The sequence below is a fragment of the Bombus huntii genome, chromosome 15 (genome assembly GCF_024542735.1).
Source record: "Bombus huntii isolate Logan2020A chromosome 15, iyBomHunt1.1, whole genome shotgun sequence".
Classification (NCBI taxonomy): Eukaryota; Metazoa; Arthropoda; class Insecta; order Hymenoptera; family Apidae; genus Bombus; species Bombus huntii.
Genome location: NC_066252.1, coordinates 3,773,406 through 3,800,111, shown reverse-complemented (window position 1 = coordinate 3,800,111; position 26,706 = coordinate 3,773,406). Strand labels below are relative to the sequence as shown.

At 36.2% G+C, this 26,706-nt stretch overlaps 1 protein-coding gene across 3 annotated transcripts in view; it reads right to left on the bottom strand.

Moving 5' to 3' along the window:
- The window catches only part of LOC126873695 (tyrosine-protein kinase transmembrane receptor Ror), a 350,758-nt gene that overhangs the window by 3,476 nt on the left and 320,576 nt on the right, over window positions 1-26,706 (bottom strand). For 2 of the 3 annotated variants that reach the window (XM_050634820.1, XM_050634822.1), the window contains exons 5-11: window positions 2,931-3,021; window positions 1,700-1,919; window positions 1,497-1,621; window positions 881-1,428; window positions 558-797; window positions 336-469; window positions 14-230 (exon numbers count right to left, since the gene is read on the bottom strand). In XM_050634820.1, coding sequence (XP_050490777.1) covers window positions 14-230; window positions 336-469; window positions 558-797; window positions 881-1,428; window positions 1,497-1,621; window positions 1,700-1,919; window positions 2,931-3,021 — 1,575 coding nt within the window. Of the gene's footprint in view, window positions 1-13; window positions 231-335; window positions 470-557; window positions 798-880; window positions 1,429-1,496; window positions 1,622-1,699; window positions 1,920-2,388; window positions 2,827-2,930; window positions 3,022-26,706 lie in introns of those variants that run through there. The other variant, XM_050634823.1, reaches the window with a different exon arrangement.

Here is a 26,706-nt window from a genome sequence, read left to right as displayed (position 1 = left end):
ATTTCATGCATACCGAAAGCTCCTTCTCCAAGTTCTTGCAAAAGGACAACATTATTGGTAGTAAATTGTGGTACTCTATTATTGGATGTTCGACTACTACCGCTACTTAATGTTCCTGTTCCTGGAGTTGTATTACCAGGACCAGCTAAAAGAGAACTCATTTCCATAGGTTGCGTTGTACTTCGTCTTCCGTCGTATATATTTTTATCACATTGTATACCGGTTAGCATCTTTAAATAAAAAATAAAGTATTAATTTGTATTGTTATTCTTAGTAGAGAAACTTTTCATCCAGATTCATTTAAAATATAGTTTCCAAATTAGGTAAAATTCTACCTTATTTGATGGCAAATGATTCATTTGCCTTCTAGATTTTCTGCTTCTATAGCAGCAGCAGTAACAGACTAATATGACAACAAATCCTCCTGTTAGTACAAAACCAACGACTGCATAGATCCATAAGTTTTCAACTGTGGAGAAAAAAGTTATAATGTATTCAGTACTTTTATACTAATGAGTAATATGTCTTTGATTGTTTATTTAATTATCACAACTTACCACATTTAGGTATGTTGCAAAATTCTTTTTGCGGCTTACTATCGACATAAACATAACACCACGGTTGTAATTCTTTATCGCCTGGATTACGGCAGTATGAATGCTTTCCAGCTAATTCGGGATAATCGGAAATCTGGAGATTGAATTCACCATGCGACCATTGCATACATGGTCTTCCACTAATGCTTGTCTTCACAATACCACGATAAGACTTTCCGCTTCCCCAGTAACAGTAGTCATCTACAAAAGGATGAAACAACGCTTTACAATACAATAATGTAGCTTTATTATTTAAGGAGCTGTTAAAGGAGTTTAATACGTACTTTCCTGTACATTGTTTCCTGAGGAAATTCCAAGACTTAAACAATCACGAGCCTCGGGGCTATCTTCCATTGGTAAATCAGAACAATCAACTAAAGGCACTTGATGTCCAATCAGTGGATGTCTTTTAGCAATTGCGTATTCTTTCTTACACAAATCATTTTCTAGCATTTCACATTCTTGCCGACAGATCCTGCGTAATTTACGATTGATCTCGTTTCTGCTAGATGACTGTGCTTCTCCATAGCTTTGATTTATTATCTTTTTGTTGGAAGCTTTCCCATCCTTATATGGATTGAATTCTGAGCCAGGACCTAATGTAGGACTACGTTTTCTGGGAATACCATGAACTCCTGTAATATCATCTGCATCATCCCCATCACCTGTGTCTCTTGACAAATCACCCTGATTCGAATTCAGAAAATGAAATAAACTTGCGCTAGCTTCAGAGTTTTTAAGTTTAAGAATACTGGCAGGGTCACGACATATTGGGAATGCAGAGTAACATAATGATGGTTTTGCATAACCTTCGCAATTCGATGAGACCTCACTGAAACATAAACAAAAATTTATTTTGTTTTAGTATGATGAAATCACAATCATATACAATTCACTTACTTTGAGTATTTAATAACACCAAAAGCTTTCATTAGCTTATCATCAAGCAGCTCTTGGGTCATTGGATACGGAATATAAACAGATTGATTTCCTAAAAATTGTGCACATGTTTTCCCTACATACACCTAAAAGAATGAATTAAAACTTTAATACAGGATTTATAACTTGATGACCAATTTAAGACTTTACGATTGCTTACGTACCTCGCATTTTCCTTCATGATTGTCTTTTCTCCCAGGAGATAACTGCATATTGACGTTTCTAAGGCCGCCGATTGTATGAACGTCGATAGTACTAGATTGAGAACTAGTTGGTTGTGGACTTGGTGATAATATACTAAATGGATTTGTTGATGCCAAATGAGAGATGTGAGGAGTTGACATTCCAGTTCCTGAGAGATCTAATCCATCTCCAGGTCCAATGCTGTTAATAATACAAAACAAAAAAGCGTTTATTTCAATATATTCATTGAATAATATAGAAATTTATAGAGTAAATTTGGTAGGTTAAAAGTACAAAACGTTTTGCTTTATTATTTTAGAGAATGATATATTTCTATAATAATGGAAGCATATACAGATTCATTTGCTGTGCAAAGTAAAAATATCAATTTGTTATTTCATTGCGTGAACATTTTATGTCATGATTTTTAGAAAGATACATGATTATTTTCTCCAAAACATAACCTTCAAGCACAAAACAAACACAACTATTAACAGATAGAATGTCCTGATTTATGAAATAAAATGTTTTAAAATAAAAACAAAGTAGCACAAATTTATATTTTTGGTTCTTTATTTAACGTATATCAGTTACATTCTTGTATGTTTACTGTCGTACAAAATTCGCGGCAGTTTTTATAACCTCACTGAAAAAAACAAACAATGATCACCTTGCTTCTGTAACATTTGTAACATTTTTGACACTATGTATGGCACGTACAAAAATACGAGTATTTTGTAACAATACTAGGTACAAGAGTAGCTTCATATTTATAAATTATCTTTAAAAATTTTAACAGAAAAATCTTATGTCATTTAACACCACACCCGGCGTCCATTTGTAAACTGACGCTAATCGCAGTTTTTGGGCGGTGAAATAAAGAATCACCACTTAAAAAAAAAATAGTAGCTGTTTAAAGTAGATACGTGATAACAATTTATGATAACATAAGTTTGATACAATAACAACGATTATTTGACATTTTTCAAATTTAAAGTATTTAACTTAAAATTTCTCTTAAACATTAGAGATTTCTTTAAAAGTACATAAACGTTCTAAAATACCTTTCTTTTTCGTATAATAGTCGATATCATTAATTATCAAATATAAATTTAAAAACAGTATCGTTTATCATTTATTAATCTAAAATGATATTTACTGAAAGGCATCATACTGTATAATAAATAAGTGTTACGTAAATTTAATATTTACCCTTCAATAAAATCGCCACCACCAATCATGTCCGGTGAAAATCTATCATCGTCCGATGTTTGACTAATGGCATGGTCGGGATGTACAGGAACTGTAAAATAAATTATTATTTAAATTAAAAACATATTTCCTATGAAACGCATTAATACACTTAAAAATTTAATTTATATCTCACGGAGTTTTATAAATATTTCATATAGTTTCATATTGTTCTCTAAATACTTTACAACATTTGATACGTTTATTAAATATTTTTATTCATTTATGTCACGTATATTATTTCTTTAAATAACAGTTTAAAAATTGTTCATATTTTATTACAATGCCTAAGCTGGTCAATTATTCTCTTCTCAAAATCGTATCAGTTCAAAATTGGCCTTCGAAACAATCTACCCTCTCAAACTGCATCCTTCTCTTTTTTCCTTCATAATGCATTTGTATAATTATTCATAATATTGTTCCCCATTTCCTAAATCTTTCAAAAAATTATATCACATACAGTGACGAGTAATTCTATATTATTTATTCAACAAAAATTATTTATTTCCAAAACAGTTCAATTCTTGTATTGATTCTACAGTTAGCTTTTAATTAGAGTAATTTTATGTTTCGGTAGAAACAGTTCATTATATATTTTTTCATCATTAATTCTTACGGTAAAGTCGTTTAATGATAATAAATAATAACATACTTGAAAGGTTCGAAAGTTATCTCTAAAAAACTTGAAAATTTAAAAATTGTACAGAAAAATCGCATCTGTGCTAATATCTTTGTTTATTATCGTACGTTTTTCTATCGTGACTCAAGGTCATCTTCTTTGAACACAATCAATCCTTCTCTCTTGTGTTTACGTGTGTGTCTTCTATACTTCATTTTTCTCTTCAACATTAATCCTGACCAGGAGCTTTGTTCCATATGACGCGCGGTTATGCCTACGGGTGGGGTGGTATAGACGTCAGCCCGATAAAAATATGATACCAGCGGACCAACTGAAATTTTTCTGGTGCAACGTTCAAGGTGTTCTTCTGTCGAAAGAAGGATGGACTGCTGTTCTCTTTGTATGTCTGGCACGTCGCGTGGTCCTTTTGAAAATCTCCGGGTTCGCGCGAGTCTGCATTTGCAGCTACGGTTTATTCATCCTCCTCCGCCAATGCTCGTGCCTTTGTACCGCTATAATTCTAAAAGAGTTGGGACACGATGAAAAGGGTGTACGCTGCACTCGCTAAAAATTTCCTGCCGTCGAATTTTTCGATCTCTCTGTCTCATTTTTTGCGTTTTTTTCCTTGTCCCTTTTCTCTCTTCTTTTTTTTCTTTTTTTTCACCCGGTGTGTACGGTTGTCTGTTTTATTTTTCCCATTGCTTTCCCTTTCTTTGTTCCTCTTTCTCCAAGGAAAAAGAGGAAAAGTAACGGTAGTTTCAACCTCGTCCTTGCATTTCGAGAAAAGGGATGAACTCTGTGATTCCTAGAGAAATTAAATGCGGCGTATGGTATAGTACCGTTGTTTCGCGTTGTAATTTCCTAGCTCCAGCTGTTCTTTCGTTTCCTTCTGTTTTCGGTTCCCTGTTTTTGCGTTTATGACTATAGAACGCTTTTTAAGTTACTTTCGTGATCATTAAGTTTTGTTGCAATTAAATTGTTGATATTTTAATTGGCACAAAATTGTTGCGTGTTTCCTCTTTGTTAATCCGCATTTAACGATAACTTATCCTTTCAAATTAATACGAAACAAACGAATAACAAAGTGAAAAATAGTCCCACACGATTATTATAAACGCCAATTTTCTTACCACATTAGAACGATCGGAAAAGTTGGTTTTCAGTGAAAGATGTTTAAAGATGGAAATTTGCATTTTCACTGTTACAATTGTAATAATAAAATAATGTTATTCCAATAATATTTAAGCGCATGGTCAAGCAGAAAATGAACGATATACCGGATTAAGTTTCAAGAACGAGAGATCCATCGAAAAACTCTCTCCCATTACTACAGATGAACAGGAACTTCAGCTCCTTTCTTCTCTTTTCTTCTCTACAAGTACGATTAAATCGAACTCGTCTTCCTTTTATCGTGAAATCGATGATTTTGCTTAATGAGTAGCGTTCAAACAACGTCGCCGGAAAACTTTTCGAAATGTCCACAACAAGCTAGTGGAGAGAGGTCCTCCTGCCTCGTTGGAGGGTAGATTCAGATTTCCGATATTATTTACCTTGCACCAGCCCAGAGAACCTTGCGAACAAACACAGAGGGTGTCTCTCCCTCAGGACCGATTTACGTATAATAAACTACCAACGATTACCAAGCGAAATTACTTTTCGTACTAGGAAAGATTTTCGGTTCTGTTCATCGTTTAATGTGGCGAAATTTTGTGGTGTAATCGCGAGAATATATCGGGTTTCGACTGAAAATTGCTTCTATTCTATCGAATCGCATATATTATTTCCATATATACAGCGTGGTTGGTAATTGGTGGTACAAGCGGAAAGGGGGTGTTTCTACGCGAAAAAAGAAGTCGAAAATATAGAATAAAAATTTTTCGTTTGAGGCTTTCTTTTCGAGAAAATCGACTTTGAATTTTCGCTCGGTACGCGTGCACTTTATCACGTCTCGTTATAACGGATCTCACTGTAGATCGTTGTCTCGATTGACGTTATTTCTTTAATTTTTAAAATTTTTAAATTTTTATTGTATATTTTCTACTTCTTTTTTCGCGTAGAATCACCCCCTTTCCGCTTGTACCATCAGTTACCAACCACCCTGTATAATCGAAATATTTAATAATATTTGAAATATTTATTCCATATTAATAGGTAAAGTATCATATTTATTAGTTACTTTATTATTTAATATTATATTCAAGAATTATAGAAGAAGTATTTACTTATTAAAAATGATTGATTTTACCTTTGAAACGTATCATAGTAATGAATTACAGATTTTTCTGCAATGTTTTATTATTTTCTTATAAGCGATATAAAGTGTCTTGCAGATCTTTTCACTTTAGATTATTATCGTCGTGTAAAATAACGAGAGGATATAACGAATATTGTTCGAGAGAAGAGGCTATGTTGCTGACATTTCAACGTTCATTAAATTTTCATAAAATAGATATTAAACCATGTACTGTATTAACGACATGTCAAAATTAAAAATCATATAATTTCGATGTCGTGATTAACGTAGATATCAGGTGGTATTAAAACTTTCAAACAGGTTCATTTACATATTCATAAAATTCTCGTTCAATATTTAAATTCTGTTCATTATTTAAGAAGAGAAGACCGAAATGTTACACAATTTTATTTCAAAATGTTGCAACGAGAATATTATCGAATTATTTGAAGGTAATAATAAAATACGATATAAATGGAAAATAGACGTATTCAAATGTTCCTATTATTTAAGAAAATAAAATATTCTGAATATAAATGAATCCACTCGAACGGATTGAAAGTACAATGGAAACATGTAAAATAAACGACAAATACACGATGAAAATAGGAAATTATTAAAATATTTCACGATTCATTGTCTAAATCAATACCACGCTGTACGTAATACATATTTTATTTCAACAGCAAAAATGCAAAAACTACACGAAAATTGGCCAGGTATTTTCGTTCTTTTAATTGTCGTTCATTATTTGAAAAACACGCTACGTAGAACAGAATTTAATTTCGTCATTACAATGAGGTAAAAAATGTTAACAAAATATCCGTCGTTAAATTCGGTGCAGACATATTAAAATACCCAATGGTCAAATATCCTGCTAATAAAAACTCTACGTTACGTAATTCCGCTTTCAGGGAATTACGACGTAATAATTCAACTTTAAACACGACAAATAAAATACACGAAACGGATGGAAAATAGATTTATTAAAATATCCTACAATTCTCTCTGTTTAAGGAGAGGAGCGTGCTGCATCCGCGTAATTCCATTCGTAATTGCGACCACCTTTTCATCGTGGAAATATTTGTGCACCGGTGGAAAACGTAATAAAGCCGAACTGGATACGAGGATGTGCATAAAAAAGATAAAAAAAAAAAAGAGGATAAAAGTAAAACAGAGAAAAAGTGAGGAAAAATCGAAATCGCGGGCCGCAGGTTGCTTTATGGTCGTACAGTGGGATTTTTATGTAGCTTCGCAACGGTAACAAACAGTAGCTCCCCGCATTGATTCTGTTTTGATTTCAATTATCTTTCATTACACGGACCGCATTGTATGATTTCCGGCCGCGAATTTGATACGCGATGCAACTCGAGCTTCCGGTCGCGCTCCATTCGATTTATCACGGCTTCGACAATGCGCGATGCCATCATCGCGATGTTTCTATCGCGTTTCTCGTCTTTTTTTTTAAATTCTCGCTTTTTGTTTTTCACTCTTCGATCGAAATTGAAGAGGTTGCCGTGCGTACAGGGAGGAAGCGAACCTCGATGGAATGCGAATCGCGTATAATTCGATGGATTTAGAGGGGATTTGTTGGAGTTTTAGAATAGAGTAATGGCCGTTTTGCGAGTTTGCAACAAGCATCCGTTTGACTGAATTGCGTTCATCTATGAGTGTTCTATAGAGCAGATCAGATACTCGATCAGAGTAATTAGGATGAACCGTTGTTTTCTTTATCATTCTGGTGGTAATGTACGGTAAAACGACACATATTTCGCGATTTTGAAACGGCCAGTGATTTACGTGAATTAAAATTTGTTTCTAGAAATTTAGAATAATCGATTTAACTGACGGGAGTCTGATAAATATTTATATCTGTGATACAAGATTTCTGATACACAAATTTTCCCAAATCTTACGAGACTCCGTGTCTTCTTAAACTTTTCACGAGGAAAAATCCACTTTTGGAAATGCCTAAAAATTCTAAAGAATTTAAAGATCTCCTCCAAGGTTTCCATTTCCTCCGACGCTCTACGTTAGTTTTATTTAAAAGTTGTACGACCGAGAAAAACTAGAATTTCCCAGAAATTAACAAAGGATCTCGTAAGAGAAGTGCAGAGGCGCGTGAAATATATTGTTGAAAGAACGAATTTTAAAATGACCGTTGAAGCGTCGAAATTATTTAGGAATAAACATCGAGGTGAATGGAAGGCCACGGAGTTGTAGGAAGAGCAAGCTCCAGATGCGAGTGGAACGCGGGGGAGGAGTTATTAATGACGCCAAGTTGTCTTATCTTTTTCCACTTCCTGTTCGAGATACATAATACGTGGGTCGGACACGTAACCGCTGCTGCATCTCTGTAACATAGTGCATTCGACTTTGGTTGGTACGATCGCGTGCTGCGACTCGTTTCCATCGATAAGAATTCCCTTCACATCGCGATACTTATCGGAGACATCGTCGAAATATTTGCATCGGAATATTTGTTTTTGTATATACATATTTGCATGATAAATTTATATATAAATAATATATATTTATTTAAATATCCGTAATTATAGTATAACAGATATATTATACTTTTATGCTTCGTAGTAAAACTTGGGTTTTACAGGGAAACATAGTTTTCGAAAATAAACGTTTATTTTTCATTTACTAGGCTGTTGAATATAGCTTGATAATAAAAGTTGAGCTTTACAGGGAAACATAGTTTTCGAAAATAAACGTTTATTTTTCATTTACTAGGCTGTTGAATATAACTTGATAATAAAGTAATTATCAAGTATTAATTAATAAGTAATTGATAATAAGTAAGTAATTATCAAGTCACATAATGAATGGCTATCGATTTGAAAATATTCATGATATTATCGTTATATGAAAATCACGATCTTTGAATGTCTTTGTTTTGTCGAAGCTAGAACATAATCTTAAGGAAGATATTGGAGAAAATTGATATTTTCGAAACTTTTGCACGTTGTCGAATGGACAAAATTCTGTCTTTTGTTCTTAATACGTAAACTTGACGAATTACATAATTAAGTTGGCCGAAAAGTTTCTTTCGTTTCATAAGGTGATAATAAATGAACAAGAATTTCTGTTTTGTATTATTTTATTGAATTAGGTACGATCCATTTCGTGCATAATTCAATAAACTAATATAAAACAAGAAACATTGCGCGTCTATTATTTCCTTATAAAACGAAAGAAACTTTTCGGGCAACCTAATAAAACTACAGCGCGAAGGATTAAATCGTATCTTGAACATATTAACCAAAGATGAGAAGCGAATTTCTCATTCGAATTGTCAATCTCTCAAAAGACCTACCAAGTAAGAACCGCCTCTTTCTCATTTTTCTTCGAAATAAATTACATCGTATTAACATTTGCAAGTACTGCGAATCAACCGCGAATAAAATCGATCTGTCAGTGTTAATTTTGAATTCCATCGATATAAAAATTGTTGTTGGGTACAGGATGATCCGATTAATAAAATTTCTTCCATTTTGAAGTCATCGTGTCTGAATTATCGAGTGAATAAAAAAGATCACAGAGGATAAAATTGCTCCGTACGAATGTACGAAGAACCTGTAATTCTTTCCCTCGAAAAGGCTAAACGAACGCTCCTGCCGATAAGAATAATAAGTTAGCGTAGGTCTCGATAGAATCTTGCCAACTCGCAAATTCTCACCGGCGTCTTTTACGACGGTACAAATTACGGTTTTCGGGTGGTTGCCGGCGAAGATATCGCGGATCGTCGGAAAAAGTGCCGAAGAAGGGGCAGAAAAATATTCGGCCGGTCGCGATGATGAAATAAGCCATTAAGTCACCCTGGGCATCGGGTGTAATATCAAGGGAAGGAACGTAATCTCGTCTAATGTCGGGCAATGAAACGTAATAGCATAATGTATCACCGCGTATCGCGCGAGTACTCGCCGCGTATACACGCCGTTCCAGCGAAATTATATGCAAAGTGTCGGGTTTCGGTATAGTTCGCCCTTTCTGAATTCTAATTAGTTTTTCTCGAGAGGCCCGCGCTTTTAGCGTGGGTAGCCCGGAAAACACGCCAGGCAATCGGGTTAGTTCCTGTTTCGAATTAATTATTCCGCGGGACGATGACGTTTCCGGAATCTATTTTTGCAACAATACGGATAGCTACACGTGTTTCTTCTCGAATCTTTTCAGCAGAATTTTAATTAACCCTTTGCCGACTACCGCCGCATATATGCGTTCTGCGTATGCTATCAATTTGGCCGAGCAATTGATATACGCGTTTGGCGAAAACAACTGATGGACTCATATGTGTGTCATTTTATTTATCCTGTGGAGAATCTGTGCATGTACATATGTCTAGAATTTAACACTTTACCGACTGCTAGCGGTTCAGTAGTATACGCACGTCCGACCGGCAGCTCAGGCGCAGATTCTCCCTGGCGCCAGCTCTGTTTCGATTTAGACTCTCCAATACCATTCTTTTCGTTCATCGCGAACGGTAAGTTTTTCAAATTGGTATAAAACTGTGGGAGCTTACAAAGCAACGCAACTGGCGCAACTGAGTAAGGTACCTTAATACTAAATAACAAATTACTGCTCAAATAATGAGAAAGATTGTCAGTGACAAAAAGCCGATTAATGGGCTATCGGTCGGTAAGCATTGGCGACAAAATAGCGATTAATCGGCTATCGGTCGATAAAGTGTTGACATCTATGAATGAAAAGCACGTCTAAGCAGAAATGTGTGCTGACAGTTGTAAATAACAATCGCAGCAGCACCTCGGCCTCGCGGAGCAGTTGACCTCGAATGGTCCCGTCCTCAAAGGGTTAATGTTGGTATTAACAACATTTAAAGTATAAAGTTCGTGCGAAATGAAAATCAGTTGGTCATTTTGTTCCGTAGCTATAGGATTAGTGATGGGATCAAATTCGATATTTATTTATAAATCCGAATAAAATGCAAATGCAAGTTTCGAATACTTATTACTTACACGTTATGAGGAATAATGTTTCATTCCTTATACCTGCCAAGTATTTCATGAACCTTGAAACTAAGAGTACTCGTTCTGAGATGCAAAACCAACTTGCGCATATCGAACAATTGGTTCGAACACGATGAACGAAGCTTTATGTGTTACGAGTAGATGGTGAATATTTATACAAATTCATATTTTTATGAATAGAATTAAAAATTTAGGTAAATTCTAACGAGTGCTATACTTTCGATATTTTATATACTTCTCTCATATTGTGTGCCTTCTATGAATTGTTTTACCCTTCAATTTCCTATAAATACATAAAAATCTAAAGTCTAATCACGAGTTCGATACGGATTTATAGGAACGTTCCTCGGCTGTAATTGTTCTCATCCTTCAAAAAGATTCGTCCTTCTAAAACGCGCGACGTATAAAAGATTCCGAGCAAATACGTCGTCCACCTCCCAAGGAGAACCCCGAAGACGTGCCCCATCTGTTTTAAAGCTACGGACCAATATCTCTATCGTCGTTCAACGCGCATCGATTAGACTTGCGAGGCGTCGCATCGCGTCGTTTCGAGGATATTTCAAAGCCAAAAGCCCGAGCAAGTCGATTCTGGTGTACGGTGTGCACCAGAGATGGAGAAGGGTGCAAGAAACGCGGCTGGAAGCCACGTTTGTCTTTGATAATCAACGACCGCCTCATCCATCTTGGTCAAAGGGTCAACACTTTTCCGTGCGCGACACCCGCGACCAGTCACTCCAACGAATGCATTATTCATGAGGCTGGCGTGGTAAGTGTTGTCCGAAATTCAATTCAGTAGCCCACGAAGGCGGCAGTGTACGTGATTTGCCTTCGGCTGGTTTCAGGATCTTCGTCCTTGTTTCCCTTTCTTATGCTTGGTCGCCCTTGCCTTTCCTTTTTCTTTCTCTTCTTATTATTCTTCTTGCACTTGTTTTTCTTAGTCCTCCCTTTTTCTTATTTCTCCTCTTGTTCCTCCACTTGCTTCGATGTTATTCGACTAATCGACCAGCGATATCGGAGATGAAATTGTTATCGAGCATAGTGCATACAAAATTAAGCCGGGACTCTTGTTTTCTTTCGATTTTTTTCCTGTCTTCCTCGCCTTCTATCCTTTTTCATTTGGTTTTTTCCTTGTCCGTTTTAATTGGAAGTCTCGCGGCTGACCAAAACAACCGAGGACAGAAGTTGTTGAATATTGGAAGCGACGATTGCTATATCAAGTTCGCGACATGAAACGACTTTCGAGATCTGAATCCTATCGGGTGTCTGAGGAATCTTGGCTGCCGAACGAGATTTCTGTGGATGGCTTGTGTGACGTTTTGTTCAAATGTTTACAGTTTTTAGCGCTTTTTGCTGATCGTATGAAACGCGACGAGGACGCGGTCAGGCGGTGAAAAAGAAAATTCGTTTCAAGCGACTCGAGGCATGCTACCTCGTATCGAGGTATGTACCTCGGTCTGGAACAACGCTATTTGCATGAAGCATAATAACTACAATTTGTTGAATTAGAATTACTGGATTGATACGGCATTACCGATTGAAGATGGTAAAGTTATCGTTGTATTTAAAAAAATGTAATCAAGGGAAAATCAAACGTTCGATCACCAGGAAATAGATGACGACTAACGTGATTAATAACAGTTTGAACGATTCTACAAAAATCGAAAACAAAAGCAGTGAGTAGTCTCGAGAGCTGGTCATGCGAAATTAATGTACCAAATATGGTTAGAATAATCAGTGCACTATTAAAAGGCAGTGCATTAACGTTGTAATTAATTTGCATCAGTAATGCACGCAATATCGTATACGCGTTTGCATATGAGGGTTCTAGAATCATCGAAATTTCATCGAGGATTCACGAAAAGCAGACGCAGATGGCGCGTGATTCTGGTTAAAAATGCAGCTCAGAAAGGACGATCAGCGTGGCCAGCCCCCGGTACATCTAATTTCCCCGTAATTTCGCTAATGGCTCCAGTAGTTCCATGATATAATGCCATTAACTACGCTATTAAATCGCTTTTATCGCGTCGTATCGGTATTCCATTAATATTAATGGTCGCACTGCCTCGTGATCAGCGACGTTTCCGCTTGAAATCAGCACCGCGCATCATTCAGATTCCACCCTTTGAGCAACAGTATTCCAACAAAAAGATGGTCTTTGGTATTTCATTTTGTTAGGGAGCATGAGACGTTGATCCTTTATCGTTATCGAGTGAATATTATTAGTGACAATTACATGTTACCGATTATCAGTATCAATATATTTTGTTTCATAATTGGAACATTTTTGATAATAAAGCAAATGATTGTCTCAAGCAACAACTTGTTTTATACTATTAGATTGTCGGAAAAGTTTCTTTCGTTTTATGAGGAAATAATAGACGCACAACGCTTTTTCTTTTATATTATTTTCTCGAATTACGTACGATCCATTTTATTCTGTTGAGATGAACACCACGACATTTCACAGACTTAGTTTCACGTTTGTATGAAGGTGCACTGTTGTAAAAATCATGTTTGCGAAAGAAAGACACTTTCTGGACAACTTAATACATTCTAGTAGAAACAAAAATACACATGTAGAATTTTTAAATAAAAAGTAATCCTGGCAGTTAATAACCCTGACAGTTGATGTGACTTTAAATAATAGAGCAACGACAACAACAAAAAGTATTTTATTCAACTTGTCACTTGTCAATTTACTAATATTATTAGTTAGTAAACTATTATGCGAAACAATGGATTAATTCAATAACAGTCAACTTTCTGATTCCCTGTACGTATCAAATTTCATGTTAAGAATCCTATTCAACTTGTCAACATCTCTTCACTCAGACTTATCCCAAAAATACGATATTGAATAAAAATGTATGGAATAATTAAAATGAACAAAATTTAAGACAGAGGCCGGAAACTTATGGTAATTGAAGTAAAGCCGTGAGGGAAATTAGCCGCGAAAATATAACGCGGCAGACGTGTATGCCAGCCTTACTGCTTACCAGGCAGACAAGAATCTGTACCCCCGAAAAATAATCCTTCCCTGGTCGGTCGTATTAAGCTAGATTACGGTTTAAAGCCCGGACGAGGAAGTTTCACCTTAATATTATTCTATGTCCGGCCAACGGCTAATCCCCATTAGCGAAATTACATGAAATTATAATAAAGCTCGGTAACGGTGTTCTGTCGTTAAGCCTCTCTCCTATTTTGATGGCACATCTACGCGAAAGTATCCAAGACTCGCGTATGCAGATCGTACTTAATACAGCAAGCGTAGCTAATACAATATTTATGAGGGATACTGATATTGTAAATAGGATGATGGGGGAAATTTGGCAGAAGTGTTTTGAGCGTGGAAATCCGTGGATTCAGGAAGATTATAAGGTCCCTTCGTAAATAAGACATTTTTCCTGAGAGCTTAGGCTAATTATGTATAGAGTAATTGTATACGCTTTATCGATAAAGGAATGTTCAGAGAATATGGGATAAAGAGAGGTCAAATGTAGCATGGTGAAATGAAGTTTCATATGAAATAATAATTCTTGAAAATTAACAATTATTTACAGTGACCACAAAAAGCATATTGACGTATCGTTCTATTTATTATTTATATTGAAGTGACTACTTCAAGAAAAACTCTACATCTTTATTTATGTACATCCGTGACCTGGAGATTGCTATTACGAAGAAATATTCTAAATAAGGAGCGGTGCATATTATTATATCCTTGAATATACATTATGTTTTGGGTTGCAAGGTTAATAATAAAGGAACTCATAAACAGATTTCTATTTATGTTCCCTGTAGCCTCTAGCCCAAGCTATAAGCTTAACTTTTTTGGTAATGTTCTTTTGCTATAAATATATGAACGTGCTCCCTATCATTCAGCATAAACTTATACATTATACTTATACCTTTAATTATTTCAATATACTTTTCTATTACAAATTCATCCACTAGTTCTTCAATCAGTCAACCTCAAGCTCAACAATTTATTTACGTATTAATTAATTAGGTCCACGTATATTAATACTAGAACTACTGAGATCTGTAATATATAATCAATAGATCTGTAACATATAATCAATTATTCTATATATGAATCGTTATAATTCAAATGATATTAATTGAAATAAATAGATCCAAGTAATTGCGTCACTATCTAGATAAAAATAAATATTCATTTTGACTAAAATATCTACATGTTTTTAGTAATTCTAGAAAAAAGGAGATCTGAAATTCTTCGTTTTTACAGCTTTGGTTAGTTTTAGTGCTAGATTTTGTATCATTTGGTGACACTTTTTGTAAACTTTTATATAACTACAAATTACTATTATTGCATGCCAATTTGACCAAAAAAATGCTTGATTGGAAAATAAGTGTACATGACGAAACTTCTTGTAGCCACTGTATATTTGCTCATTTCTCCGCCGATAATTTTATTAGCATGTTAGACTGTTAATATGTTAGACAAATCAGAGACAGCCAGTAACCTGTAAATTAGTACATAAGTACAGAATTCTTTGAATTCTGGAAAATTATAAAGATAATTTAAAATTTGTAAAAAGACGAAGATACATTTTCTTCAAGCTCGTGCTTCTAAATTTGTATTTTCACCAATAGATTGCGGACATTTATGCAAATAAACATTTTTTTCTGGTCATAATTAAAAAATTGGAACTTCACTAGAGATCTCTCTCACCTGTTAAATATTATAACGAATGCACTACGTTAGATATTTTACATATCTTCGCACGTTATCCGCATCCGGTGTATTTTTGCATCTTCAAAGTTTCCATAAATGCATGAAAATCCGCGGTATACTTACCAATAATATCTTTTCAATTTTATTTCCTCTTTTATTCTGTTTCAATAGCCATGATCTCTTCATTTTATCGCAAATGGATCGTCTCCATCGATTCTCCCCTGTGCATTAATCTCCCTGTCTGGCTCGCCTTGACGTTGGCATCTATTTTTTGGATTTTCAATTTTCCTGAACGTCGATGGCACGTCGCAGTTGCGGTTTAGCCAGGAGAATTGACCGGACGGCGTTTGAACGGTTCCGCGACCACGAATATTTACCCTCGCCTCGAATTCACCGGTGAAACTTCGTCGTTTGACGACTTTATTTCCATTCCGACAAATAATTCCGAAATTTTTCGTTCGTTTCGATGAGGCAACAGCCTGCTAACGAACGATAAGGATCGATGCTCGGCTGTTTCATTAAATCGTTCGGGTTTTATTGGAAAGAATCAATGATACACCGACCTCTCGATTTTATTCTCCTCTCTTTCCGTTTTATTTTGTTGCATCATGATTTGTCAGAGCATCGCAGAGTGTAAAAATAAAATTAAATTAAACGTTCGGGGATTTTCTTCTGCTGAAATTGGTCAAAAAGCAGTAATGCACAGACCATAAAGTGAAACGATGTCGACAACTTTAAAACTACTTTAAGTAGTTTTACAGAAGAAATGTATACGTAAAATGGATTAATTTTTAATCACCGATAAATTGTACTTCTGAGGGAAATACATTTCTTCTTGCTTGGAAAAAAGTGGGTCAATTTAATTCTTTTAAATAGAACCAATGTTATACTATAAATTATAAATTCGTTTGGTTAATAGGAAATGATATTTTAAATAACGAATCAATACAAGATGCGCAATTGGTCGACAATTTGAAATAACTTTTCCAGTTGTATCTGAATCGGATCACCTGATAATTTTATTATTAATAAAAATTCATGCTACAAATAACAACAATAATATTCTTCGCTTCGATATCATTTTTTTTTTTACCAAATATTCAGAACTCGATATTCTACTGTATTTTCATTTTAACACGACGAATAATCATTACATTGTAACTTAACCATCACGTTCTTGTTAGGTAAACTATATTCATATTTAAAGGTACGTTCATATACATATGACGACTGGCGAGCGAAACTTTTAATCCATCGTTGGTAGAACAGGCCGTCAGCGACGATCATAATTCTCCTCTGGTTAATTGGAAACACTTCGGCGAAAGCCGCAGGCTAATAATCCTCGAGCTGATATTTTTCCCGGATTATCCTGGCTGCAGGCGAATAGTTCCCGGTGGAAATTGCCTCTTTAGTAACGCCATAATTCCCGTGGAATTTATAGCGGCTTCGACACCCTTGGACATCAAGTGCACTCGATTACCCATAAGTCGTGTAAAATCGAAGATTTACCGTACACTCGTGAGAGTATCTCTTCTTTGAGGTTGATCGTGAAAAATATTAGCTTTACGCCATTATTATTCATAGTTGTCGAACACAGAAGTTTTTCACGATTTTAATCTCGTGAATGATGAAATTTCAAAATGTTTCTACAAGTATCTGAAAACTTTTCTAAGCTATCGTACTTTGTTATTATTCCGCGTATAGCGAACAATGTAACTTATCAGCGTTAAAAGTTTCATGTAAGCCAGTGATCCATCCAAAGGTCTTGCACATTGCTTGTTCATATCAAAACATACGCAAGGAAGTTGCAAGCACGCGATTATAACACAGGAAACAGCTGAAGAAAATAAGAAGAGGATGAATTTCGACATCCGACATAATTCCCGTGTAGAGTTTGCACGCGACACGTATGTAATTAAATTTCATCCTCAAACTCTGCTTTACTCTTTTCCTTTTTCATTCTCTTTTCTCTGTTCTACTGGCGTGTTTCGACTTTCCAACCGCGACCAGCCGTCCAACGTCGAAAATGGCGAACACACTGCCGTTTCCGGCCGCGCATTGCAAATTCCGCTTATATTGTTGCCGCTATAAATCACGGTAATTTCGTTCCGTGTTATTAAATGAAATTAAATCACCGTTTAAACAGCCGCCGCGCGCGACGATAAATTAACGAAATTGAGCAACTGCGTCGTGACGGGAATTAGCATGGTATTATGGCTACCAAATAGCAGAGTTTCGGGTGTAGAAAACGAGGGAAAAAAGTAGTCTCGATTAGAATGCAGCTAGAAACACGATGATAATTTTATCACGAAAAAATACAACCGAATGTATCATTGTGTCACTTACGAGTTGTGCTGCAACAAGTAAGACTATGAATGTATAAATATTATATTTGTGAAGATAATAATACGAATGTTATACTTCGTAGAAAGATATCGATGGTATTTTTATCTGGTTGAAGGTTATCGATGTTGTATTTTTCGTTATCGGTACGAAAATTATCAAAATATTGTTTGCGTTGTTAATAATATTCCCGTATGATTAAATTGATAATTGCGGATCGAAGTATGTAATTAGTAAACAGCAGCAAAGAAAATTAGAATTAGAAAAGAATTAGAAAAGAGCAGCATTAGCATTTTCCAATTATTAGTATTGTTAAGAATAATAAATAATTAAAAAATTAGAGTTTTCGTCGTTCTTTAGCATTTTAATAATTTGATATAGAAAATGAAAAAGGGAAACATATTCTGGACTCTAAATAAAATTACGATTTCATTCACGGATAACAGAAACTTCATCTAAATCTAATCTAATTAGTAAAATCAATATCCCAAAGGTGTTCAAAAATGGTCAAACTTCCTCAGATTTTCTAAATACGTTTTTTACTTTCATATTTTCTAGTTTCTGTAGCTATCGGTAGCTGTAAGTCGATTCTCTACTCGATCGTAAAAAGATCGCGATTTCCACGAAGCTTATACGAAACTCACGTTCGAACTTTCTTAGCCGAAGGCCTCGAGAAAGTCGAAGTTGAAACGTTCGCAAGGTAAACGTTATTAAAGTGTCGAAAGTTGGTGAGAACCACTGGCATAGTAGAGGAGATGCGATCGTTTCGCCGGTGAACTCCGAGAAAAGCAGATACGTATATATTTACAGGACGATTCATAAATGTAACTCTATACTTCAGGGGATGAATATATATCTACATATATTAAAATAAGTAGAAAACATCGTACGGACACATATATCCTATGTACCTTAGTTTTCGATTTATAGATTTATGGATGATTTCACATGTTGACTGCAATTTAAAAATAAAACAAAATTTAACAATGTATACTATTTTGTTCTGGGAGCCGCAATTGTTACATCGAAATATGCTACTCCGTATCATTTAATTTTTGCCAGATATTATATTGTATTTGCGCATCTTTCCTCCGGCAATGTTATCTAAGTCCTTGGTGTCGTTGAAAATTTGTCAAGCCACGGATATTTTGTTATTTTATTCGTTCTAAGAAATTTACTAACGAAGCGTAGGTATACTTCCAATAAATATCTTGTAACTTCTATATACATTTTCAGATCCGTTTCAAATTTTACCAATACGATCACGAGAGCCGTGTTTCGTTACACTGCTAACGAGATTTCGAAACGTTTTGAATAAAATACACACAAAAAGTACCTAAGAGTGTTTGAGCACCTTCGTAAACCATTGTATGTTCAGATGAGTCTCTTTTACTTATTTCGATGTGTAGATTCACCCCCGAAGCATTGACATGCATTTATGAATCACCCAGTATACATAGGTGTAGAGGAACACGGGCGTGTATCGTGAAAAGGAAGGGAATGTACCGAGATAAATGATAGCTGGCTCTTCACGTAAGCGGACTCCGATCCTAAATATCGTCGGAACCACTTGTAAGCGATGCAAAAAGAGAATCCACCGCCGCCGACATCCGATTGCCGGCAATCTGGATCCGCGTTTCTTCCTTCGCTTTGTTCCCTTCGTGCTCCATTCGTCGCAGGTTTTATTGCTTTATCGGCGCGGGAAGTGCCGGGAAAGGTTTTGCTCCAATTGCATCCGAGATATTTAATGAAGCAACGGAGTCGATTTTATGAGCTATTATACGTGTATTTATTTTCTCTCCCTCCTTTTCTTTCTTTTTTTTTATTTAATTGGTAGATGTTAGAATAAAATTGCTTAATTATGATATTTTATGTAAATACATGAGATTGTAGGTTGGTGATGGTTAAAGGCAGGAAAAAGATTCGTCCAACTTTTGAAAATTTTCGTTTCGTGTACAGTATTGTTATTAGTTAACGTAAATTACTTATTAGTTGATTTACCTACTTGCTTCGGTAATTTCAGCTACGTGCAATCATCGTGAAACAAATTTTTAACGTTCACATGTGTTTTTCACGTGTTTTGGTGTATGAGAGGGTTATACGAAACAATTAGAATGTTTCAACGAACGTATTATGGAAGCATACGTATTTCAGAAATTGTAAGGTTAATTTGACCGCTTTTTTTTTTAAGGAAATCACTTTATCCCGCTGCACGCGCTATGAGACGGTCGACATCCAATCTTAACACGTACGCTGTTACGGACACACAATTATAAGCAAAATTCGTTGTAGTGGTATAGGTACAGTTTCTTGAAAATATCTGGAAAACTAAAAGAGTGCAGGAATAGCACGCAAAGAAAAAAATTATTCTAAACGTTGACTTCTATGATGTATTAAAAAAGATCATCGAAATCATTTTGTACGTTCGTATACGTTTATATCTATAAAATATAAAAGACGATTTTATGAATTATTTTATATATTAGATATAAAATAGTTAAAAATGAGAAAAATTGGCTTTTGAAGCGATTAGCCGTAAAAACTAATTAGATCTTTTTGCGCTCTAAAGAATAATTATCCCTTTTACCCCGAAACGAAGTTCTAACGCAAGTAGTTGATTTGTCAATTCCATTGATCGCAGACAAATTAACACGGATCTCGGGTATCGAGCAACGGCCCATAGCCAGAGGGTAGCGGCAGTTCGTAACCGGACATGTTTAATAAATACAAGGCCAGTGGACGATGGTGCATAGTTTACACAGCGGGGCATTTGTACGCACCGCTGCGCGGCCCTGGGATTATCCAAAATGTCGATACGAAGCTGGCCGGCCGCACGCCATTCCAATTTATCCGTTTTGCCGGCTTCCGGCCGCGGACCAGGGCAGCCTCTGGCTCGCTGCATCGGTTCTACCGATCGACCGGCAACGATCTCTAAAGAGGTGGACTTCTAATGGACCGCGAGTCTGGCATTAACCATCCCGGTGAATTTCGAAATTCGCCCCGACCGTGAATTTTGTTGCGTGTAACACGGCGTATGTTACATGCTACCGGGTGAACGATCATCATCGGCCCAGTCGCTCCTTCCGGTGAAAACGACCGGCTTGTCCGCTCGCTCTTCCGTAAATCTGTTCGTGTTACGGCTGTGTTTGGTATCGACTGTTATTTCATTTACTTGCGTTGCATTACTATCGTGATTCGATGAGAAGGATTAATTTTAGAAATGGAGTTCGTTCTTGTTTCGGATGTTTGGTTTTTTGCATGTCGCGAGAATAGGTCCCATAGATTGGGTATTTGGCATTTACGTTTTTTGAGTATTCACAGTTTACTGGTACCGTGTTTCCTCTTTTTACGTTTATGGTATTCGTTGTCCAATGGTATTCATTATTAATTTAATGAACGACGTATTCAAATAACAGTTAGTTATACGAGTTAACATTCCACAGCTGTATTTCTGCACTCGGAATACGATGGTCGTTGTTATTCGCAATTTATATGACATGTCTACGTCACTTATAATCCGTGAATAGCAGAGAGCAGAAATATTTTCTCGATTACATGCACGGCAGGTGGCCTGCAACTTTTATCTTATCACGAACAAAGTTACGATCTGTATGCGTTTCGTCATCTAGTCTCGATTATTATTGCTTCGCGGGCCGATATCCGTAGCTATTTATGCGTATTCGTTATCAAGGCACGAAATAAACTGTAATACTATTATGGGATGGCGTAAAACGCGTCGTGGGACACGTATTTTCAATGAACGGGGCTGCACTTTAACTCCCGTTTTATTAACGCCCGTGTCACCGTCGCGTGTACATGCGGAATTATTGAAACGAAATGGAATTTCGTCGAGCCCCTGTCAATAGCTATTCCAAACGTGTGCCTTTGCCGAACGCCGCCCTTTAATTGCACTATTAATCGACCGCCGTGCGAGCTTTCTGTGAATCGCAAACGATACCTTCCATCTCGTTCCCACCCACACCACGTTCTCGTTTCCAGTTTTTCGTTTCCGAATCTTTGATGCTTTTTTCGACGAAGCAAACCTGTTTATCCGTTACAAACTGGTTCATCGAAGAGCTGCTCAATGGAATTTGAGATTTCATTCTGTTGCGACGATTAATTAATCGATTCGTCAAGTATCTATTTCATTCAGTTGTATAGATGTTACGTGAAAGTTGGTTATCGTAAGTCAGAGATCTGCTATCGTTTGATTATTCGCGTTATTTATTGGCAAAGCATGTACGTGATCGTAAGAGGCGAAAGACGCGGAGAAGGCCAAATGTTTCAACTTATCTTTAACCCTTTGCACTGCGAATTTTATTTCACTTTCGTTATCAGCAGCTCCCAATGCCTTTAAGTGTTTTATTTGAAATTTACTTTAACTAAAAAATAAGACAATTTAAATAGATAAAGGAAGAAGCAAATTCGCTTAAATACCAGTTTTATTCACACTATTGTTGTATTTTGTAATTTTTAAATGTATGTAGTATCGGGAAGAAGGGCCCAAGAAACGTCGAGCTAACTACAGACAATGTCGCGAGAGCCGAGGCGCTGTCGGCTCCATCGATGCATTACCGGGTCCTTCAGGTAAATAGGTAAATAGTCGAAAGGACCTACGTGACCCTGGCTACGAGCGTCTGTAGAACACGTGTGCGGTGGGCCCAGCAATAGACAATAGAATGCGGCAACGGCCAGAGCGTTGAGTCGAAAAGCAGCGTGCGAGTCGAAAAGCAGCGTGGGAGTCGAAAAGCAGAGAGTGCGAGTCGAAGAGCGGAGTGCGAGCTGAGCGGAGACAGAGGTTGCGGGTGGCGTTGCCGAGAGAGTGTGGATTGCGCTGTTTTCTGTGCGTTTGGCGTGAATAGTTCAGGTTGAACAACAATCGTCTTTTTCTGTCTGATTAACATCTCTATTGTCCACTCTTTTTAAACACATTATATCACGATATTACATGTATGATATATCTTGAAACAATTTCCAGCATGCAATCCTGGTTTTCTTTTGTACGTTTCACAAAAAAGGTAGGATTGAAAGAATGTCGAGTGAGACTCGACAAAGGAGCTCCTAAGATAAAAACTGATGTCGACATAGGAGTGCAAAGGGTTAAAATGAAAGAGGATTTTAGAAAACGTGTTAAAATTCATCTTGTTTGCCGTTTCGATCCCCTGATTTCTTCCAATTAATCTTTTCATGCAGAAAATTATCTGCTCGAACAAAGAAGAAAAGAAAAGAGAAATGAGAAAGAAAAATAATCTGGGTGGTCAGGTATTTTCAACCGACAATGTACGCGTTCTCTGAGCGGAGAGTGGCATCAAAGATCGTGTATAATTTGTTAAAGTGCCCCCGGGAAATTTCTGTCTTGCACGAAGATACCTGTGAAGCCGAACGCGACACCGCGATACGTGAAACCACGATGTGCATCTACACCTGCCTGGCTGAGCAAGACTAATATCCCTGCTTATTGTTTAGATGTGCCCACGGCTTCCCACTCGTCCCGGTATCCATTTCACGCACCGCGGAGCGGTAAAATCTCGCGTCCACCGTTGCAACTCTCTGCCCTTTAACGAACCGTTACGTGAAAATACGACGACGCCCGGTCATCGCCTCTTGCTAACCGTGAGTAACCTACGATCCTCTTTTCTCTTTTCGTCTCTTCACCTTTTCCCCTCTAGCCTTTGGATCGTATATACGATCGCGATCGCTACCTCTTCGTTCCTGTTCGTTACCGTATCCCGTTCCCCTGGATTTCTACAACGAGATTGTAATTGGAGGTTCGTTTGCTGACGTCGTGAACGGAGACTCGTTTCAATTACGCGTTTTTATCCTCGCGTCGTTCAGTGTGCTCGTTTTTCTTTCAAGCCAGCTATTCTCATTTGGCAGGATTAAGAAATTAATTTTTTTCTATTACGTGTTGACCTGCATATAAACTTTAAGGTCAATTTACATTACACGGTATGGACCGTCACGTACCGATACCGCCACGACAGAAGATCGAAACATGCGTGTTAGATGAGACCGTTCACGCTATCTGTCATCCAGCCGAACGTTTCGTCATTCATACGGAGAATGTTTCGGTGGATCGTGACAGAAAGTGTTGCAGCTGATCTGTCAATGTGAATGAAGAGACGACAGAAAACGGATTCGGCAAAAGATAGATCGATAGAAATTAATTGAAATCGTTAAGTTAAAAAGCAAAGGTTCGATCGATGTAGGCAAATGGAAAAATATTTTTCCAACTTCTACTTCTTCATTTTTTTTTTTTTTTTCTTCTTTTTATGGGATATATTCAAATCTGGAATTGTTTATTTCTTTTCGCTCTAACTTTCTATTATAGCGATGTAACAGGCAATCCTAACGCCTCTGCTTAAAGCGTTCATTTTTCGCGCTACGAATGATAACAGTGACAAATCAACGTGTCAATATGTACACGAGACGAGACTGTCTGTAAAAACATTCCTATGGAAACCATATAGATAGTATATACGGGAAATATTTTCACCTAAAACAGGCTGTACGATATATCAACCATAAGGTTAGAAATCAAAGCATTCAAGCGAGGCGTTCACGCGAGCGAAAACTGCGGCATCAATTTCACGGCGGATGTTTGCGTTTGGTTTCCGTGGCACGATTGGAGCTTTGCAGAAAGCGCGGCCAGATAGTAGACGATGAAGATTCATGCGAGATTACGCGAAACGCGAATTGTTAAGTCCTTTAAGCCGGGCTTTCCGGAAGGGGGTGAGGTGAGATGGCAGCCCTGGTAGCTACCTCGAGCCACGTGAAATCTATACGCGTTTATGGACGATTATGTAGCCCCGAGTTTCCGGTTTACGTGTGCGAAAAATTGATCCGAGGCACACGATAACGCGTATTTGCTCCGACATTGGTGGGACGAATGTGTAAATTGCAAATTTGTTGAAAATATCGCACGGTCGAAATCGCGAACCGATTGCTCGCGTCCGATTTTCACGGATGAAAAATGGCTCGGTGAATCGCGCAATTTTATGAAACACGTTCCAACGAAACGCGAGCGAAATTTAATATTTCCTTTTTTAAATTTTACTATTTAATTTTCGTTCGAATATCTGCCGCCGATATTAAATTGGCTACACGATTCGCGTCGGTTTTTTAGCACGTACCGGCGAAGAACATATTTATGTTTTATTATCCGCGTGTCTTTCGCCCGGTTTTATTTTTTGTTTCCTTTTATATTGTTCCGGTTCTGCGCGTTTTTATACAATCGTATTGTTTCGTCGTTATAAGGTGATATAAAGCTTGGCCATTTTATAAAGCTTTTTTTTGTAAAATAAACTATTATTCATATTGTTTCATATTGTTACGGTGTAACGAATTTCTTTCTTTCTTTTGTAAACGTTTTTTTTATAAAATAAGCTATTGTTCGTACTATTTCATTGATAGCGAATATTATGTTCTTTCATGAGATTGTGTTCTTTCTCTCTTTTGCAAAGTTATGTTATATTATTTTTCGTGATTTATACAAGTGTTTTTGACGCGTTTTCTTATTAATTATCTTTTCATATTTTTTTGATATTTTTTTAATCAATTAAAATACTTTAATTTGATTTTCGTTCAAAGTCATAATCGCGAATTGCAGAAATAATATAGAGATATGAAATGCCTTTCTATTGTTCATTAAACAATGCCTTCGTGTTATTTAGAATACTGTTCGTACGAAATAATGAGCGAAATGAAATCCGTACTTGTTAAATTCATATTACATTTTGCAGAATCGTTAGCAAATATCTGGCAAAATTTTCTCTTGCTTCATAAAATCGGAAACATTTTATTCCATCAAAATTTCATATTATCCTGCCTGTTTTATATTACACTGGAGAACAAATTTTTAATTAACTTTCTGTTTCATTTTACCCTTTTTCACGAATATTTTCATTATGAGGAATATTCTTTTCAACTCTCCGATGTACAAGCTGCTTTTTCGAAATTTATCATATATTAAATGTTCAGCAGTTATCATCACTATATTTCTAAATAACATTGAACCGGGACATTTCTACCTTTACGTTCACGATGTGTGTTCACCGTTTCTTGAACTCGTAACTGAGAATTTAAAAAATAAATTGTTTCGTTTTAAATTACTGAAACATAGAAGATCAAAATTTCGATCGATCTTGTTATTAAACGAAAGACTAGAATATTTGAATTAAAATATCTTCCTTTTGATAAAAATGAGATTGATGCAACGCTATGTACTGTAATTAAATTACATCTCGTCAATGATAAGCAAGTATCGCATACTTTTGAACAGTAGTTATCCTTTTTTCAATTTATTGTTTACATCTATATATTTAAATGTAAATTTCTATATTATTGAAATATATATAAATATATATTTAAATTTATAAATATACATATAATATATAAATATATTTATATATATACTTATATACAACAAAATCAATTTTTCACAATTTTTTAACAAAACTTCGCAATATTTCCCAAAATTTTATTACTTTTAACAAAATGTTTCAAATTACCGTAATAAATACGCGTTCCGCGTATATTCGTGAGTGTTTATAGATGTTTGTAAATGTTTGTGAGTTTAATGAATAGGCTGATAGCGACACCAAGAGAATTATATCAGGTTGCACCCGTTGCCAGAGAATCGCGACAGGGAAAGGATCGAAATCATGGAAACGAGCCCGCAGCCGAGCGATAACCAGCGGATTTGTTTTATTTTTATAAGTGTCTCGCTTAATACGGCCTCCTTTGACAGTCTGTAGGCGGTAGACGCGTTAATGTAAAACATGGGGGTTTTTGTTCCAACGGCTTTGAGGGAGACATTATTCAAACTACAAAAGTTATCATGGTTTTCA